Source organism: Erythrolamprus reginae, chromosome 2 (genome assembly GCF_031021105.1).
Source record: "Erythrolamprus reginae isolate rEryReg1 chromosome 2, rEryReg1.hap1, whole genome shotgun sequence".
NCBI classification, from domain to species: domain Eukaryota; kingdom Metazoa; phylum Chordata; class Lepidosauria; order Squamata; family Dipsadidae; genus Erythrolamprus; species Erythrolamprus reginae.
In genome coordinates this window covers 230,062,667-230,080,743 of record NC_091951.1, presented here as the reverse complement: position 1 = coordinate 230,080,743, position 18,077 = coordinate 230,062,667, and the positions used below count along the sequence as shown (strand labels likewise).

General features: G+C 41.2%; 1 protein-coding gene across 1 annotated transcript in view; it reads left to right on the top strand.

The window, feature by feature from the left end:
• Nucleotides 1-5,199: 5,199 nt before the first annotated feature.
• Nucleotides 5,200-18,077, top strand: part of LOC139158849 (perilipin-3-like) — a 41,614-nt gene continuing 28,736 nt past the window's right edge. Inside the window, exons 1-3 of the mRNA XM_070736190.1 lie at nucleotides 5,200-5,376; nucleotides 7,367-7,449; nucleotides 9,496-9,748. Coding sequence (XP_070592291.1) covers nucleotides 5,307-5,376; nucleotides 7,367-7,449; nucleotides 9,496-9,748 — 406 coding nt within the window. The 5' untranslated portion in view covers nucleotides 5,200-5,306. The remainder of the gene's footprint in view (nucleotides 5,377-7,366; nucleotides 7,450-9,495; nucleotides 9,749-18,077) is intronic.

The following is an 18,077-nucleotide window of genomic DNA, read 5'->3' as shown; positions in this document are numbered from 1 at the left end:
AATATCCATGTATATGCCACGTATATGATATAGAGCAGTCTAAATAAATAAAATTTGCTCCCAAATGGAAATATCCGGTGTAATAATTCCTTCCTGTTGCCTTGCTTTGTTTTGCCTTGGTATTTTATCGCCATCATAAACCTACTCATAGTTAATTATGGGCTTTTGTGTTTGTGTGTCTCTCTTCACTGCAAAAAGTGTACAAACCAGAGGTGGGTTTCTCCCAGTTCGTACTGGTTCACAAGAACTGGTAGCCACCCGCTGGTGCCGTCATGATAATGTCACAAAACCGGATTGGTCCATGGGCACCACCATCTTTAAAAATAAAAAAAAATTCCCACCACATTTTAAAAATGTTTTTCCTCCTGAGCATGTGCAGAAGCCAAGTTCCTGTACTGTGCATATGGAGGCCACATTTTTGTTTTTTTGGCTTTGGGGTTTTTGGGGGGGAGGGGATTTTTTTCTTACTGTGCATGTGTGGCCACGAAGAACTGGCCCTCCCACGAAGCGCACCCATGCGAACCAGCAGCGAGGGAAGTTGGAACCTACCCCTGATGCAAACCATTGAAAACACTGGCTGTCTCATCCTGGGGGGAATTACAGGAGGACAAACAGCATGGACCACATCTCAACATCTCTCATCTCAGGCCTGATTTGGAGGCCTTGTGTTGGGAAAGGCCATTTCCTATTACCCACAAATTCAGTGAATGCTGATTGGCTCTTATAACCATCAATCAATAACACAGGGGTCCTCCTTCCTGTTTATATTCTTGGAGGGAAGAGAAGTTGGAAATTTGGGAGCTGGGAGTGGATGGACAGATGGGAGGGAAAGCCTGGAATCTTAGCCCTAGGAAAGCTACTATGAGTTATAGAGGTGGTTCTCAACCTATGACCAGAATTGAACCCAAACTTTCAGCTGTTAAGTGAGACATTTGTTAAGTGAGTTTTGCCCCATTTTACTATCTTTTTTTTTGCCATTGTTGTTAACTGTAGGTGATAAGTTAGGGGCTTGAGCAAGTTTGCTAGCTCAAGAGCTACATTGAAATGCTTCTTGTCAAAAGTTGGAGGTATTGAGTCTGCCACAGGAACAGTGAACTGCTTCTGAATGTTATCAATGAACAGCTGAGGAGCTGGAATAAGGGCCACTGCCTGGACTTGTTCAGCAATATATGGAATGGAAGTAGAAGCTTTGTTTCCAGTTCCTGTGATAGGAGGCGTGGCCAGGCCAGAAGCAGTCGTAGCCTTCTGGAGAAGTGATTTAAATAAGGCTGGTGGAAAAAGGCCTGCAGGAGTAGGCTGCTCTATTGGTAAAGCTTCATCAGCAGAGAGGGCCTCATCCTGACACTCTGCCTCTTCCATTGCTGAGGCTTGGCTCTCATTACCTGAGGTATCTGAATAATTATGATCCTCTAATCCTCCAAAGATTTGTGTTGCAAAGAAGGCTGGTTCAGCAGAGGCTGGGCCTGGTTTTGTGGGTGACTAGAGCAAGCTCAGGTAATCACCATGTAGAGTGGAAAAACAGCCATTTGCTGAAAAGCAGCCATACACTGTTATATAGTATTGGGCAATAATATTTTGAATGTTGTTAGGATCCAATATTGGTGGCTGGGCTGTTTGGACAGTCCTTGGTTGTTGCCCTACCTGAATGCCAGGCCCTTCGTTCTCTCCCCAGGATGGTGATCCCAACCAAATGGACTCCAGGGCTCTCCCCTATTGTGGAGTCCATTAAGGAAATGGTAAGGCCACTGGTAAGACCCCCTCCCTACTATAATGGCAGACATCCTGCCAAGAAATCATGGCAATAGATATAATATTTGCATTCTCATTTCAGGAGCCACAAGATGGAGAAAGCAGCCAGTGTTCAGGGTAGGTAAAAAAACGTGCAGAGGGGAGGCGTCTCTCCTTCTGCTGCTGCTGCTTGTGTCATAGGACAGGTGACACAGGGCAGTCCCACTGGCAGGCCAAACCCCTTGGCAGGCCAGCTGGAAGGGCTCTTGGAGCCTCCACATGGCCACTTTTGCAAAATGGGCCATGGCTGCTTTTGATCTTTGTCCCCTTTGTTTTCTTCCCCCAGAGAGACGACCTATACCATCTGGCAGCGAGAGCCCTCTAAGGTAAGAAACCTTTGGCCAGGGGGGCAGAGGGTGAGCGTTAGGGTCTCGGCGATGCCTTGACTCTTGCTCGGAGGGGGAGAAATTATGGTAGATATCCTTCTAAGCTTAAGGCTTGCAAAAGCTTTCTCCCCCTCCCATCAGGAATGAAGGCATCGCCCTAACCTTAAGGGTTGCTGTTGGCCCATAGGGCCTGATGCACCCTGTCCTTTCTCAATCTTACTGGGATGCAGAAAGCTTAGGATTTAGCATACGTATCTTCATTTGCAGGATTAGATGTCAGCTCAAATGGGGTCAGGGAGCAGCAGCAGCCGCAAGTCAGCAGGGACTGGTGTCCTTAATGGAGAATGGGATCATTGTTGTTCACAGGATTCTCCAGAGGACAGTTTGGCCTTTCCTTCCTTCCCCAGGAGCTGCAACGGAATGACGAAGAATCAGTTCCAGACACCTCCAGAGGTGAGTTGGTAGGTGGCTGTGAAAAGCCTGCAGGGAATGCGGAACTCCAGGAGACTGCGCTACGTAGGGATGGGCAGGACCCAGAATGGGTGGAAGCACTATTCCGGCAGCAGCAATGGAGCGCGTAGTCTCGCTCCATTGCCACCGGTCTTGCACGCTCCCCCCCTTGGAAAAAAATAAAGTATAATCCCCAAAAGGGATAAATCTGAAAGAGGTTCATAAGAATACAAACATTAATTAATACAAGGATTAATTTTTTAAAAAATCTAAAGGACAGGTTTTTTTTAAAAAAGTAAAAGATTGCCCTTTTTAATAAAGGACAGATATGGTCACTGTAAATTTATAGCTACTTTTTCTAGCATGGGCTCCTCTGGATGGTTTTAATTCTAGTTAACATAATTCTTAGTCAACCTGATTGTGGGTTTTTAAAGGAATACAGTATAGAATTGCAGCCATTGTCTTTCCCAACACAATTTACCTTATCTCCCATTCAGCAGTGGAAGAAGCTTTTGATTGCTTTTTGGAACTGTCAGTCAATGATAGCCCAACTCTTCCTTTTCATGTTTTATAAGTATATAAAGACCACTGAGGCCGGAAATGGCTTTATCGTTGGCTTTGAGGTATGTATGACCAACCTGAGTTGCTTTCCTCCCCACCTGAAATGTGGTTTAAAGTTGGTCTTTCTGTTTTCTTTTTAAATGACTCTGCAAAGCAAAACTAATAAATTTTTTGCAAAGTGTTGGTCTCCCAGGCTTGATAGTTGAATGGAAATTGCTCATTCAGAGATAAGTCGATTGCATTGTGTCCTTTTGAATAACACATGTTGGGCATCGGTGGAAGAGATGATTTATCCTTATAATTTGGGTTTAGGTTTTAGTAAAATATTTGACTTTTGTCAGATATAGCATCTTGGCCTTCTGCAGTGTGGATGTTACATTGTGCAACAATGCCACCAAAATGCTCCGGAGCCAACATAACTTTGCTATATTTTAAGAGAGGAGGTATTTCCCAGAAACTTAGTTTCATTGAGTTTTTTAAAGGGGGCCATATTTGGCTGTATCCTGGTGGGGTTTTTTCCCCCTTTAGCTTGTTTTGCAGAATTATTTGGTTTCTCTTTAAAATCCTGTGTCTGAAATTCTGTGGCTATATTGCTTTAGTTGCAAGAAATTAGCAGTCTTTGCCTTACAACAGTTTGCGATCTGAAAAACAAAGTCAGCTGGGAAACCAGGTTCACTTAACTGTGTTGCTAATTTAAGAAATGAAGTGATTTGCTTAACAAAATGGGTGAGGAAAGTAATACAATGAGGCAAAACTCATGTAACAAATTTCTCATTTAACAACATAAAGTTTGGGTTCAATTGTGGTAAGTTGAGACCTACCTGTAATGCTCAGAAATGCCAACAATTTCTGATTACTTTGAAAGAAAGTTATGCTGATAACTGTAGAATCAGGGTTAAAACATTTGCTTTGTTGAGGGTGTAAGTCTTTGGTCGAAAACACCCGAGCTATTGACTTGTAAATAATAAGAATCAAAACCTGAATAATTTGTACAAACACAGCTAGTTGGCAAAAGTGCAAGAATAAAGATCAGCCCAAAGCAAACAAATCACATTACAGTAAGCAAACAAATCACATACAGTAAGTATGGAATCAAATATTAGTGGTGAGGAATCTTTTGACCTCACCGCTAAAGCTGAAGCTAAATCTGAGATCTCCAGATGTTCTTGTGGTGAAAATAGATCAGGTTTGGAATAAATACTGCTTAATTAGAGGTATAGAGATAGAGTAGGGTTTATTTGTTTGCTTATTTAATTGGCCTTCCTCCTCCTGCAAAAGCTGCTAAAATTGTGTGTAATGTAATTTGATATATTACTGTGGTGACTGCATGGGATCTTGTCTCTCTATAGTGCTGCCCGCTTGTTCTCATTATTATCATCATCATGTCTTCTCCTGGAGCAGAGTTAATCCCTACAAGAATTGTAGATGATCACCAGGTAAGTGACCAATACTGGAAGAAGCCAGGATACCATTTAAGGATCAAACTGTAACAAGGATAGAACCCAGCATGGATTTTCTAATCTATTTCATAGATTTATAAAGATCTGCAGGCCCATAGGCTCCTAGTTTTATCACAGTAAAACTATCAAAGGACTTAACATGCTGAGGAAAACTTTTGTACTCCTTAAATACACTGCTCAAAAAAAATAAAGGGAACGCTTAAATAACACAATATAACTCCAAGTAAAGCAAACTTCTGTGAAATCAAACTGTCCACTTAGGAAGCAACACTGATTGACAATCCATTTCACATGCTGTTGTGCACATTCAACTTTGTACACAGCAAAGTGTTCAGTGAGAATTTTTCATTCATTCAGATCTCGGGTGTTTTGTTTGAGTGTTCCCTTTATTTTTTTGAGCAGTGTACATTCTTACACTGTACTGTTTTTAAGCTCACAATAATGTGCTGAGAAACTAAAGTTCAACAGTATCGGTTTACTATTTATTCAGTTTTACATACCAGCATGAATTGTAACTTCATTGAAAATATGATCTAACTGCAGTTCAGCAAGGTAGAGCTGTTCTGCAATCCAGCAAGATGGTGACTCTATGGTATCTTATTTCTTAGTGTCCATCCAAAGGTTTGGTGATGTGCCATTAATCGGTTCTACTTATGAGTGGGTTTTGTCTCCCTATACTTTTGCCAAGCAGTCTCATCCAGCTATCCAAGCAGTCTTTGAGATGGCAGAGACGGATATGAAGAGTATTGCAAGAAGCACAGAGCCTCTTCTCCACATATTTGAACCTCAACGTAAGTAATTGGTCATAGCTGGTAGGCTCACTCCAAACTATTCTTTGCCATGTCATTCTTCATCTTTTTGGCTTGGTTTTCCAATGTATGGTTTTTGAGATTGTCAGTAGGGATGCGGTGGCTCAGTGGCTAAGACACTGAGCTTGTCGATCGAAAGGTCAGCAGTTAAGCGGTTCGAATCCCTAGTACCGCATAATAGGATGAGCTCCTGTTACTTGTCCCAGCTTCTGCCAACCTAGCACTTTGAAAGCATATAAAAAATGCAAGTAGAAAAATAGGGACCACTTTTCGTGGGAAGGTAACAGTGTGCCTCTGGTGTTTAGTCATGCCAGCCACATGACCACGGAGACATCTTTGAATAGTGCCTGGTCTTTGTTTGCAATATACCGTATACAGTATACTCGAGTATACTCAGGTCATTGACAAAGTCACCACACGAGGGCGCCATTGCTTGAGCCAGAGCGAGGAGGCACCAGCTTTTGTCCACTCTCGCACGCCGTAGTTCCTCTCCCTGGCTCAAGCAAACGAGGCAGCCATTTGCTCCAACCGAGAGAGGGGAAAAGCAATGGGAAGCCGGTGAGGTCGTGTGTGTGTGTGTGTGTGTGTGTGTGTGTTTGTGTGTGTGTGTGTATCTGTATCTATCTGTAACTATTTCTATCTATCTATCTATCTATCTATCTATTTTTCTATCTGTCTGTCTGTCTGTCTGTCTGTCTGTCTGTCTTTCTGTCTGTCTGTCTATCTATCTTTCTATCTATCTATCTATCTATCTATCTATCTATCTATCTATCTATTTGGTTTTCTATGCTGATAACCTCACAGCAGCTAATGCTGAAGCTCTTCTTTGGATACACTTATTAATTTGTTTGTTTGTTTGTTTATTTATTTAATTGGATTTGTATGCAATCCCTCTCCAAGGACTCAGGGTGGCTCACAGCATATATAAAAACAGAACAATAATGTAAATCCAATTAATGATGAGAAGGAATCCAGTTTTGAAGGATTTTAACTCTTAGGTTTTAGCTTTGTTGCTGATCGAGCTACTTTTTTTACTTTTTAATTTATTGTTAATATTGTTAATTTGTTTACCCTCTTTTAAATTTACAGAGCTAGTTTACTGGTTTTCTTTAAAATAAATATTCTAAAACATGTCTCAATTAATGTAATTTTATTGTTTTCCATTTTTATAAGTTACCAGTAGCCACTGCATTTTCTAACTTCGGCTTATACTCGGGTCAATACGTTTTCCCAGTTTTTGTGGCAAAAATTGGTGCCTCGGCTTATACTCGGGTCGGCTTATACTCGAGTATATACGGTAGTTTCTGATCTTTATTAATTGAGAGTGGGCGGGAGAGGGGAGAGAATCTTCTATTACTGATTAACAAAATTCTCCCCTTTCATGTGTATCTTGCAATTTACGGTATCTCAAAATCCAAGAGGAACCAGAACTTTTCCGAGACTGAGTTCCCTACTTTCTACTCCCTGGGATTAAAGTTCCGGGGTGGGTGGGTGGGTGTGAAGAACAATACAGACCTATTACAAGACCATGGACAAAACAGATGAATTACTGTAGCTTAGTACAATTTTTAAAAATTAAAACGTTCCAGAGATTGTGATGTCTATTGCTTTCCGCAGAAGCCAAGTTTCCGGCACTGCGCATGAGCCGCCATCTTGTTTTTGGTTTTTTATAAAAAATATTTTGCAAATTTTGGGCCCCTGCGCTTTGCGCGCACACGCCCACATGGCGCAGGAGGAAGCGAATGGCAACGAGGTAAGTTAGAACCCACCCTTTACCTAAATGAGTGCATAGCATTGCAATCCCACCTTTATGTGATTACTTTCCTTTATCATTACACTGCAGCATAAAACAATATCGCATTTTGTAAATTCTAAGTAGCATAAAAACCAAATGCAACTAGAATCCAGTTGTTGAACATAACTGGGAATCTTTTAAGTAATCAAATCTTTTTTTCATCTTTACTGTTTACAGTTTCTTTTGCAAATATGTTTGCCTGTAGGAATCTTTACAGGCTACAACACAAATATCCTATTATGCAACAGACGGTGGACCAGGTAATCACTTGACCTTCCATAATATTAGATTGACTGCAGTGTATGCATGGTTCTTTTAGGATATTGTTTTATTAAATTATTGATTTTAATCTGATTGTTCTATTTCCCTATTTTACTATTGTTGTATTTATCTTACGTGTTAGCAGCTTTGACTCCGTTTTGGAATAAGTAAGTAAGTAAATAAATATAAATATCATAAATATAAATATCATATCTATCTGTGTAGATTCATGTAACCAAAATGTGACATTTTACATTTCATTGAATTTCAAACTCCCAACGTCCTTAGGACAGGGAATGTGAAGGATGCAGGGCACTGTAATTCAGCAAGACTTAGAAGACCACAAATTCTCTTTCTCTCTCTACTATAGTCAGTACAAGAGATAAGTGATCAACTTCATGAGAATGGATTTCAGACATAGCTGTTATCAGCAGGTGCTGAACCAACCAGGTCATGCTGAAATGCCAACCAGCCTTTTCTTCCTATGGGTGGGAAAAAAAGACATTTTATTTTCTCCTTTAAATATTTCACCTTCCAAATTTTTGGACTAGTAGGATTCCTCCAGCAAACATTTTAAAATGCTTTTTTTGCCTTTTTTATAAAAAATGTAAAACAGCCCCTTATGTTTAGTAGGGTCTATGTGAGGGTAAAACGTTTGGGCTTGGCATGTCAAAATTTTGGGAAACAGTTAACGTTTTTATTTTATTTATTCACATTTCTGAATTGCCTATCTCCCTCAGAGGGGGACTCTTACGTGTGTGTGTCACACAAAAACACACGAGAAAGAATTTTTTACATATTTTGAAAAGTATCAAACAATTGTGCGATTCCTCAGAATCTGCCATGTCATTTACCTTCAGGTGGTGTTTTTTCTGCAGCCTATCTGAGGCAGCTCCAGATCACACGAGGCCTCACATTCTTTTTTTGTGTAGGTTCTGTGGCTTCTGAAAACTATCTGATACTTGCCTGATTTTTAGAGCCTCCAGAGGTTGTGCAAGAGCGTGGCCCCCTCGCACAACCTCCAGAGGCTACATGGCAACGCACACATACCCCCATTCTCATGCAGCTCCCAAGATGTCAGATAATTGCATGAGAACAGCATGTGCTTTTGAGAATAATTGTTAGGTGTTGGTAAACACTGGTGTGTTACCCAAAACATGCCATATTTGACATGCGCTCCCTAGGTTCAGCATCATCATTATTCCTATTAGCAGGGTAATTGAGTTCCAGATTTATAAACCATTTGACTGGCTTTGCGGGTATTTTCATAAATAAAAGTTTTTTCTTGGGAATCTTTGTTTCATTTCTTACCCTGACCCATTGCTCAGTATTCCTAGAACATACTAATCAATTTGGTTTGTGCACATATAGTCCTCTACTTAACAACCATTCATTTAGTGCCCATTCCAAGTTAATAACGGCACTGAAAAAGTAGCTTAAGAGGTTTTCACAATTAATGACCATTACAACATCCCCATGGTTGCATGATCAAAATTTGGGTGCTTGGCAATTGGCATGTATAGATGACAGTTGCACTGTCTGTGTCTTGTGTGATCACAATTTCTAATCTTACCAGCTGACATATGACAATGTCATTGTCAGTTTCACTTAACAACTACATAATTTGCTTAACTTTTATGGCAAAAGATGTAAAATGGGATAAAACTCGCTTAACTGCCTTGCTTAGATGATGGAAATTTGGGCTCAATTGTGGTTGTAGGTTGAGGACTATCTGTATATTTGTTGTTGTTGTTTTTTAAACGTAATTGCTGCACTAAAAGCAAACTGAAATAAAATTCAAATTGGATGCAAAAATGACACATACCCTGTTTCCCCCAAAATAAGACATCCCCTGATAGTCGGGCTTTTAAGCCATTGGCAATAAGGCCAAACGCTTATTTCAGGGTTCAAAACAATATAAGACAGGGTCTTACTTTGGGGGAACACAGTAACCCAAATTTAGAGAGGAAGATACAGTATATATGCGCTGGTGCTTAATTCTGTCAATTTTCTTCATTCTTCTCTTTTTGGATTCTCACTGCCAGATCATGACAAATGCCATTGAATCTATTTATACCAAATTAACTGAAGTAAAGGACATTATGGATACCATGCTAGATATAAGCATCGAAGCTGCCGCGGAGAGCGTGGAAGTAACGTTGTGTTCAGCGAGGAGTGCTGTGGACACCATTATGGATATCGACATGGCACAGATGATGGCCAGTAGTGTTGACAAGATTATCTTCAAATCGGATGACTTATTAGAGCACTTTCTGCCAATCACGGATGAGGAATTTTGTAAGACTATGCGGTTCCCTCTCTTGATTATCCACATTTTTAATAAGTTTAACCTGTAAATTTATTTACTTCTTTTATTTCTACAGCTATCTATCTCTGCCAAGTGACTCTGGATGGCATATAATTCTAAAATTATAAAACAGTTAATTTTTTAATCCAAATGTATACAATAGCTGAGATAGTTAACCAACTAACAGTATTTCTTCTTTCATTCATTCAGTTTTAAAAACTTATTCATTTGAGTAAAGTTTAAAACATCTGAAAGTCATTAGCTAGAAAAAGTAGACCAAGAATGCATTTGCTGGCCTAGTAAAGATATACAATATTGAAAATATGTCAGAAGTAAGCATTGGGAGGTATTATTATTGTTATTGTTATGATTATTTATTAGACTTGTATGCCGCCCTTCTCCAAGGACTTAGGTATGCTAAACAGATTAGATTAGTTATTTTTAAAAACCACGGAATCTAATATTTTATAGTTCATTTTTGTTAAAATTGAGTGCTGTTAATTCTGAAAATCTCTTGCCTAGAGAGCTCTTGCTGGTCAGTGAGTGATGTGAAATCTGAAAGACCCAACTGATATGATGAGCCAGTATTTGTGGCTTATTCAACAAACCATATTCAATCATCCATGACTTAACCTAAGCCCATTTCTTCCAAATCCCTCTATCGATCCTCTTTCCAGCTGATCCTCCTTGCTACAGCTGATTTTAAGACCTATGCAAAGGTTAGGTTGAAGACTTAAGTGAAAAGAGTATCTGTTTTTTCTCCTCTGTTATGGAGACTTTGGAAAACTTATTGTCACCTAACCTAAATGAAAGGCATGGGCATTTCTAACCCCCAGTCTAAAAAGTTCAAGGCCATAACAAGTCATCACTATCACTCATTGCCCATTCAATTTTGGTGTAAGGTCACCAAAAATGAAATGCTTTACTTTTTAAAAAATTGGGTCACATTTTAGCAAACAAAAGTACACGCTTATCGGGCTTATGAAATTAATTCTCTGACTTTACGAAAAACATTCTAAAGCAGTGTTTCTTAATCTCAGCAATTTTTCCGATTGTGGACTACATTTCCCAGAATTCCCTAGCCAGCATCCCACAGAATTCTGGGAGTTAGAGACCACACATCTTAAAAATTCTGAGGTTGAGCAACACTGTCCTAAAGTGTGGCAGATGATTGATAGGGAGCCTGGTACAGATCAGTTTATTGATCAAATGTACATACCTGCCCATCTCCACCAAAAGGGTTGTATTTTACCATCTTGCCCTCTTTCACAAAATCTAACTGAACAGTTTCACAAAGCCTATGGATCTTATTTTTACACGGCAGGAAGGTTAAGTTCACTACACTAAAATGTAATAATAGTGTAGTGCTGGGGAAGGGAGGGCTGTGAAAAGGAGTCTGGGCCAAAGCTGATCTCTTTTTGTGGTTCCTCACCAAATTGTAGCACATGTGCTAAAATAATCCCCTCACTTCCTCAATTAAATATTATTAACAATGAGGGAGAGGAATTGAAATGTGGTTTTTTTTAGTTATTCGAAGTACAGTATAGCTCAGATTTCCCCAAAGCTTAATCAAGGGGGATTTATTTGAGGACTAAAGTGACTACTAGCTAAAATTTCTCGGAAACCTAGTTGTGGGGAATGTTATTTGTGAAATGAACGGACTGATAATATTAGCTCAGGGATTGTGAATGGGGATCTCTTTTGATCTAATTGTTGTTTGTTTAGTTGCCATTGCATTTTCGGACCGCTCTGGAGCAGCCTCTCTTGAAAATCAGGAAGGAGAGCCAAGTTACTACAGGCGCCTCCTGGTCTGTTTTTTTGCCATCTCCAGGCTTCAGGAGGCTTTTCTGAACCCTGGGCAAGGGCAAAAAAAGGCCCTAAAAGCCTATTGGAAATCCGGAGGCTTCAGTGAGGCCTGTCCGCATATGTGGAAGGGCAGCGCAGGGGGGGTTGTGTGCATGCGGGGGGGTGAGAGAGCATTGCATTACAGGTGTGGGTACACATACGCGCCCTATCACCCGCAAGCGCATCCTTTTGGCACCCGGATCAAAAAAGTTTCGCCAACACTGGACTAAATCTTTACCCCCATTAGGTTTTAACTCTAGGTGTCAGCCTTCCAGAACCCAATTTCCATTAAAAACCAAGAGCAGCTGTGAGCCACTCTGATCATTGCATGATGCATTTTCTATCTGCTTACAAAGATTTAAAGCCACAAAACCAACAATTAAATCAGTAAAGACTGGAATTGAACAGGCAAAGTTAAAGCTACAGGCTTGCTTTGACTGCACAGACTAGAATATTTTTCACCTGCCCAGAAGAGCCGGGTAGCTGTCGGCCGGTCAAGAGGCGCAAACGGAGGTGGGAAATCCCAATAGGGGATTCCAGGGGCAGAGCTTTGACGTCACGGAGACGTCCTTTCTGGCCGGCCGAAACGGGGACTCCAGGAAGGATGTCTCCGTGACGTCAAACCTCCACCCCTGGAATCCCCTATTGGGATTCCCCACCTCCGTTTGCACCTCCTGACTGGCCGACAGCTCCCCGGCTCTTCTGGGAAGGTGACAGCTGGCTAGTAGAGCTTCTTGGCATTCTCCTGAACCTGAACCCGAACTTTTGCCGAACTTCCGGGCTTGGCATTCGGGAGAATGGCGAGAAGCGCCCCTGCTGTTTTGGAAGGTGACAGCCAGGCGGCGGCGTTTCTCGGCATGCTCCTGAACCCAAACTTTTGCCGAACCTTTGGAAAAGTTCGGGTTTGGGTTCAGCATACCGAATTTCACAAAGTTTGGTACGAACCCAAACTTTGCGATTTCGGTTCGCCCAACACTAATTATGGCCCTTAACTCACAGAGCTTGTTGCTCAAGCTTCGAGCATTCGTGCACATTACCCTAAGAACATTATTATCATTATTAGTTTTCCCCTTATCATCAACAACTACATCTATTTTATTTACAGCTCTCTTTTCATAAACTTCAAGCAACTGATTTATCATCATTGATCGGGGACAGAAATCATCCACGTCAGTTACATCTCTGTCCCCTTTACCTAGTTTAAATGCCTGTCCAAAAAAGTTCTGAACTCCTCACTGAGCACCTGGGTCCCTCTGTATGAACCTAGAACTTTCAATTAGTAAGAATAAGATGGAGCAGCCAAATCTACGTTAAACCCCTAATGAAATGTATGGTCTTTAAATGTATGGTCTTTTAAGCCCATCAAATTTTCACAGAAACTGGTTTTGAAAAGATTTTGACTACTAAGCCCATATAATATGAAAAATCAAAATTAAGTTAAGAAAGCCCATAACTTTGTATTGAGAATCTAGATTTGCATGTCCAGCTGGTCTAACTCTAATCTAGTATCGTGTGATGCTACAGGTGAAACTTAAAAAATTAGAATGTCCATGTATATGCCATGTATATGATATAGACCAGTCTAAATAAATAAATAAATAAACGTATATGACACAGAGCAGGCTAAATAAATAACATTTGCTCCCAAATAGAAATATCCGGTGTAACCATTTCTTCCTGTTGCCTTGCCTTGTTTTGCCTTGGTATTTTATCGCCAACTGGGTTTCTCCCACTTCGGACTAGTTCACAAGAACCGGTAGCCACTCGCTGGTGCCATTACAATAATGTCACAAAACCGGATTGGTCAGTGCTGGTCCGTGGGCTATAAAGATGGTTCTCGACTTATGACCAGGATTGATCCCAAACTTTCAGCTGTTAAGTGAGACATTTGTTAAGTGAGTTTTGACACATTTTACTACCTTTTTTTGGCCATTGTTGTTAACTGTATGTGATAAGTTATTAACATGGTCGTTAAATGAATTTGGCTTCAGCATTGATTTTGCTTTTCAAACGGTTGCAGTAGATGATCAGATTTATTTATTTATTTATTTAATTGGATTTGTATGCCGCCCCTCTCCGAGGACTCGAGGCAGCTCACAGCATTTACAAAAACCAGAACAATCATATAAATCCAATTAATACTACATTAAAAACAACCATTAAATTCTATTAAAAGAAAGTAAAACCTATCAAACCAATTATTCAACACTCATACTTGAAACATTCATTGATCAGGGGGAAGATGTAAATGTCCCAAGCCTGGCGGCAAAGATGAGTTTTTAAGCTCTTTTGGAAGGCAAGGAGGGTGGAGGCAGTGAGAATCTCTGGGGGGAGCTGATTCTAGAGGGTCGGGGCTCCCACAGAGAAGACTCTTCCCCTAGGTCCCACCAGCCGACATGGTTTGGTTAACGGGATCCTAAGGAGGCCAACTCTGTGGGATCTCACCGGTCGCTGGGATTCGTGCGGCAGAAGGCGGTCTCGGAGATAATCTGGTCCTATGCCATGAAGGGCTTTATATGAACTTGGGAGACAGCAGTGGTCATAAATATGAACCAATTGCCAAACATCTCAATTTGATTACATGATCAAGGGATTGATACAAAGGTCATAAGTTTGAAAAGTGGTCATAAGTTCCTATTTTCAGTGCCATTGTAACTTTCAACAGTCACTAAATGAACTCTAAATGAAGCCTAATGACTACTTGTCCTATGTCTACCTAATCCTGTTTCCAATATTTTGAATTCTCCCATTACAGGAAGAATAAAAACTATAGCGATATGATACAATGGATATTTTAGAACCAAAAATGCAAAATTGGATTTAAAAGAAAGTCAGAAATTGTTCAGTTTCCGTGAAGCGTGTGCTTTCATATTTCATTGTATCTGATTTTGTACAAGTTGGGAAACTGGTTACTTTAAACTGGGTGTCTATTTTTATTTTTATTTTGTTCCTAGTGTATATTTGGAAATTTAAAATAGAATATATTTGCTACTACCAAGTCCATTCCTGAGGAAAGAAGAACTGTCTCTCTCTATATATTAGGGCAGTGAATGTATTTCAGTACAGAATCTCTCTAATGTGAAGTCCCATTATCAATAACAGTAATCCTCAACTTAAGACTGCAATTGAACATTTGTAAGTTGTTGCAGTCCTAAATCGAGGCATCACATGGATTCCAGAAGGATGCAAACAGTGACAAATGTAAGGCAATTGCCGAGCATCTAATTGCAATTATGTAACCATAGATGTAGGGATACGCAGCCCCCATAACTCATAATATAAGTGGAGAGAGAGAGTTGGACTAAAAGTCGATTCCGCCCTAGGATGCCATGATGCCCTCTGTGCTTTGTGCCACAATGATGGTACTTCCCTGTTGTTCACGAACAGACAACTACCCACAGGAAATGCAGAGGCCAAAGGTCACCAAAAGAGTCAGCCACTGGCCTCCCCTAGACCCAGGTGAGCTGCCCTACTTGTGTAGACATAGACAATGGCTATTGTTTACCTGTTGCCAAGGGAACCAGATTGTCAGGGGGGTCACAATTTTAGAGATGCTTAGGTGGGGTATGGTCAAAGACAGGTTGGGAACCACTGTCCTAAGGACATTGCGTGAGGGTGCAGTTGGTCAGGATGAAGCCAGAGTCAGCACCCAGTTAAGGGTTTTTCAGTTGTTAGGAATCTTTGAATTATACTTTTTTCCATCTGTTTGCCAATCAGATATTTAAGAATTGCTACTAATCCATTTGAACACTTTTAATTATTCAATTTTTTCTAGTTTTTTTCTTACAATGCTTATAAACTCTTAGTTCTCATTATAAACCGTAGAACTATTTCTTTTTTTAATGGTAATTTCATTTAAGATTATAATTTGCAACAAAGTAACAATTTACAAAGTAGTGTATCTGTAGAGGAAGAAACTCTTAAAGTTAATTTCTAGGTTCATTGTTCAAAATATTTTTAGTATGTGCAATGTTAAAATATTTTGCTTCATTCTATATTTATAATTTGAGGGTGAGTGATTTTTTATAATTGTAATATTTCATCTATTTTCCTTTAATGCCCAAAGTTTAGACTTTTTTATTTTTTTATTTTTTAAATAATTCAAAATTATATTTTCCTATGAGAATGGGTCTTTATAATTAACTCCAAAATGTTATTTCAAATTTATCTGAACCCATAGCCATTTGAAACTTTTTAAAATCAAAAATTCAATACTCTTTCGCTATTTATTCCTTAAAGTTTGTCCTTAGTAACTTCTTTCAGTAAGGATTGAAGGAAACTTCTTCAGTTCTGTAAAACATATTGATTTGTTACTTTGTTGTAAAATTGTAACCTTAAATGAAATTACCATTAAAAAAAGAAATAGTTCTATGGATTATAACGAGAACTAAGAGTTTATAAGCATTGTAACAAAAAACTAGAAAAAATTGAATAATTAAAAGTGTTCAAATGGATTAGTAGCAGCGGGAGAAGAATCCTCGTCCCAGCACCCTGAGAAGCGAAATGTTTTATTCACTCTGGGCAGTCGAGAGAAAGGAAAATCAGGATTTTATTTACTTTATTTAAAAGGTGCCACCAAATCCCTGGTGTTTCCAAATCCCCAGCGGCTCGCCGAGCGCAGTTGTCCATGAGCGGCTGTAGGAGAGCGGCGGTGGCAGGCGAGGGTCAGGAGGGAAATAAACTTGGACAATGGCAGCATCTCCGTTTGGATGGGCCTGTGAGGGGGATGGCTGTTGCTTTGCAATTCTCTGCCTCTCATGGACAACTGCGGAAAAAAAGCAATCACCTCCAGCGCTCCCACTCCAGCCTGTACTTTATTTATAAGGCAGTAAACCTGGACAATGAGGGAGTTTTCCAGCTGAAAGTGGTTGCTGCCCATCCCTAGGCACCGCTGAAGGTCTGCAGAGTCTGTAAGATCCTCTCCCCAAAATGACTTTCTGTGCAGAGGGGCTATCAGGGGCAAAAAGATGGGCAGGCTGACAGGCCAGGCTGAGAAAGGAGAGGCTCAGCTAGAGATGGATGTTTTTGACATGCCACCTTCTTCTTTTGGGCGGGACTGAAGGGGGAGGAAGAGGAGGAGAAGAGACACCTCCTGGGGTAAGTACGCTTCTGTAACGTGGCCAGTGGGTGGCCACTCCTCAAATCTGGGTGGGGGAAGGGTGCAAATCCCACTGGGGGGAACTTGGCCAGCCTAGAAAACTGAAGAAGAGCTCTTTGGATTTTTTTTTACTTGCAGGTATCGATGGCTGGGGCTGCCAAGACCCCAAATACATTGAAGTCTGGCAGGGACCTGGCCTTCGTGGGGTGAGTGTCCTCTCATCCGAGGGACTCTGAAGCCCCCAAGAAGGTGGCTAGGAGTAAGGTTTACAAGAGGGGAGGCATCTCTACCCTCTGCCTCTACTTTGGCTAACAGAAGAATGACTCAGGCCCTTTGTTCTCTCCCCAGGATGGAGATCCCCAGAAGGTGGACTCCAGGGCTCTCCTCTATTAAGGAACTGGTAAGGCCACTGGTAAGACCCCCTCCCCACTGTAATGGCAGACATCCTGCCAAGAAATTATGGCAATAGATATAATATTTGCCTTCTTATTTCAGGAGCCACAAGGTGGACAAAAGAGCCAGGGTTCAGGGTAGGTAAAAAAAACGTGCAGAGGGGAGGTGTCTCTGCTTCTGCTGCTGCTGCTTGTGTCAAAGGACAGATGACACAGGGCAGTCCCACTGGCAGGCCAAATCCCTTGGCAGGCCAGCTGGAAGGGCTCTGGGAGCCTCCACATGGTCACTTTTGCAAAATGGGCCATGGCTGCTTTTGATCTTTCTCCCGTTTGTTTTCTTCCCCCAGAGAGACGACCTGTACCATCTGGCGTCGAGAGCCCTCGGAGATAAGAAACCTTTGGCAGGGGGGCAGAGGGTTAGCGTTAGGGTTTCAGCGATGCCTTGACTCCTGATGGGAGGGGGAGTAATTATGGTAGATATCCTTCTAAGCTTAAGGCTTGCAAAAGCTTTCTCCCCCTCCCATCAGGACTGAAGGCATCGCCCTAACCTTAAGGCTTGCTGTTGGCCCATAGGGCCTGATGCACCCTGTCCTTTCTCAATCTTACTGGGACGCAGAAAGCTTAGGATTTAGCCTCCGTATCTTCATTTGCAGGATTCGATGACAGCTCAAATGGGGTCAGGGAGCAGCCTGGACCTGGCCTCATTTTTGGGATCCTCCAGCCCTTGGGTAAGTAAGACAAAGTCTTCTCAGTTGGGGAGCGGTGGAGTCCCCCTAGTTAGTTCTCCTAACCTGACCGAGCTGTGCTGGAGCGCTCTGGGCAGCGGAGCAGGGGGACACCCGGCCCTTGGGAGAAGGGACTTAGGTTAGACACATGCCCCCAAGCTCTGGTGCCAATGGCTCCTTTGCCACAAATCAGCAGGGACTGGTGTCCTTAATGGGGAATGGGATTATTGTCGTCCACAGGATTCTCAGGACAGTTTGG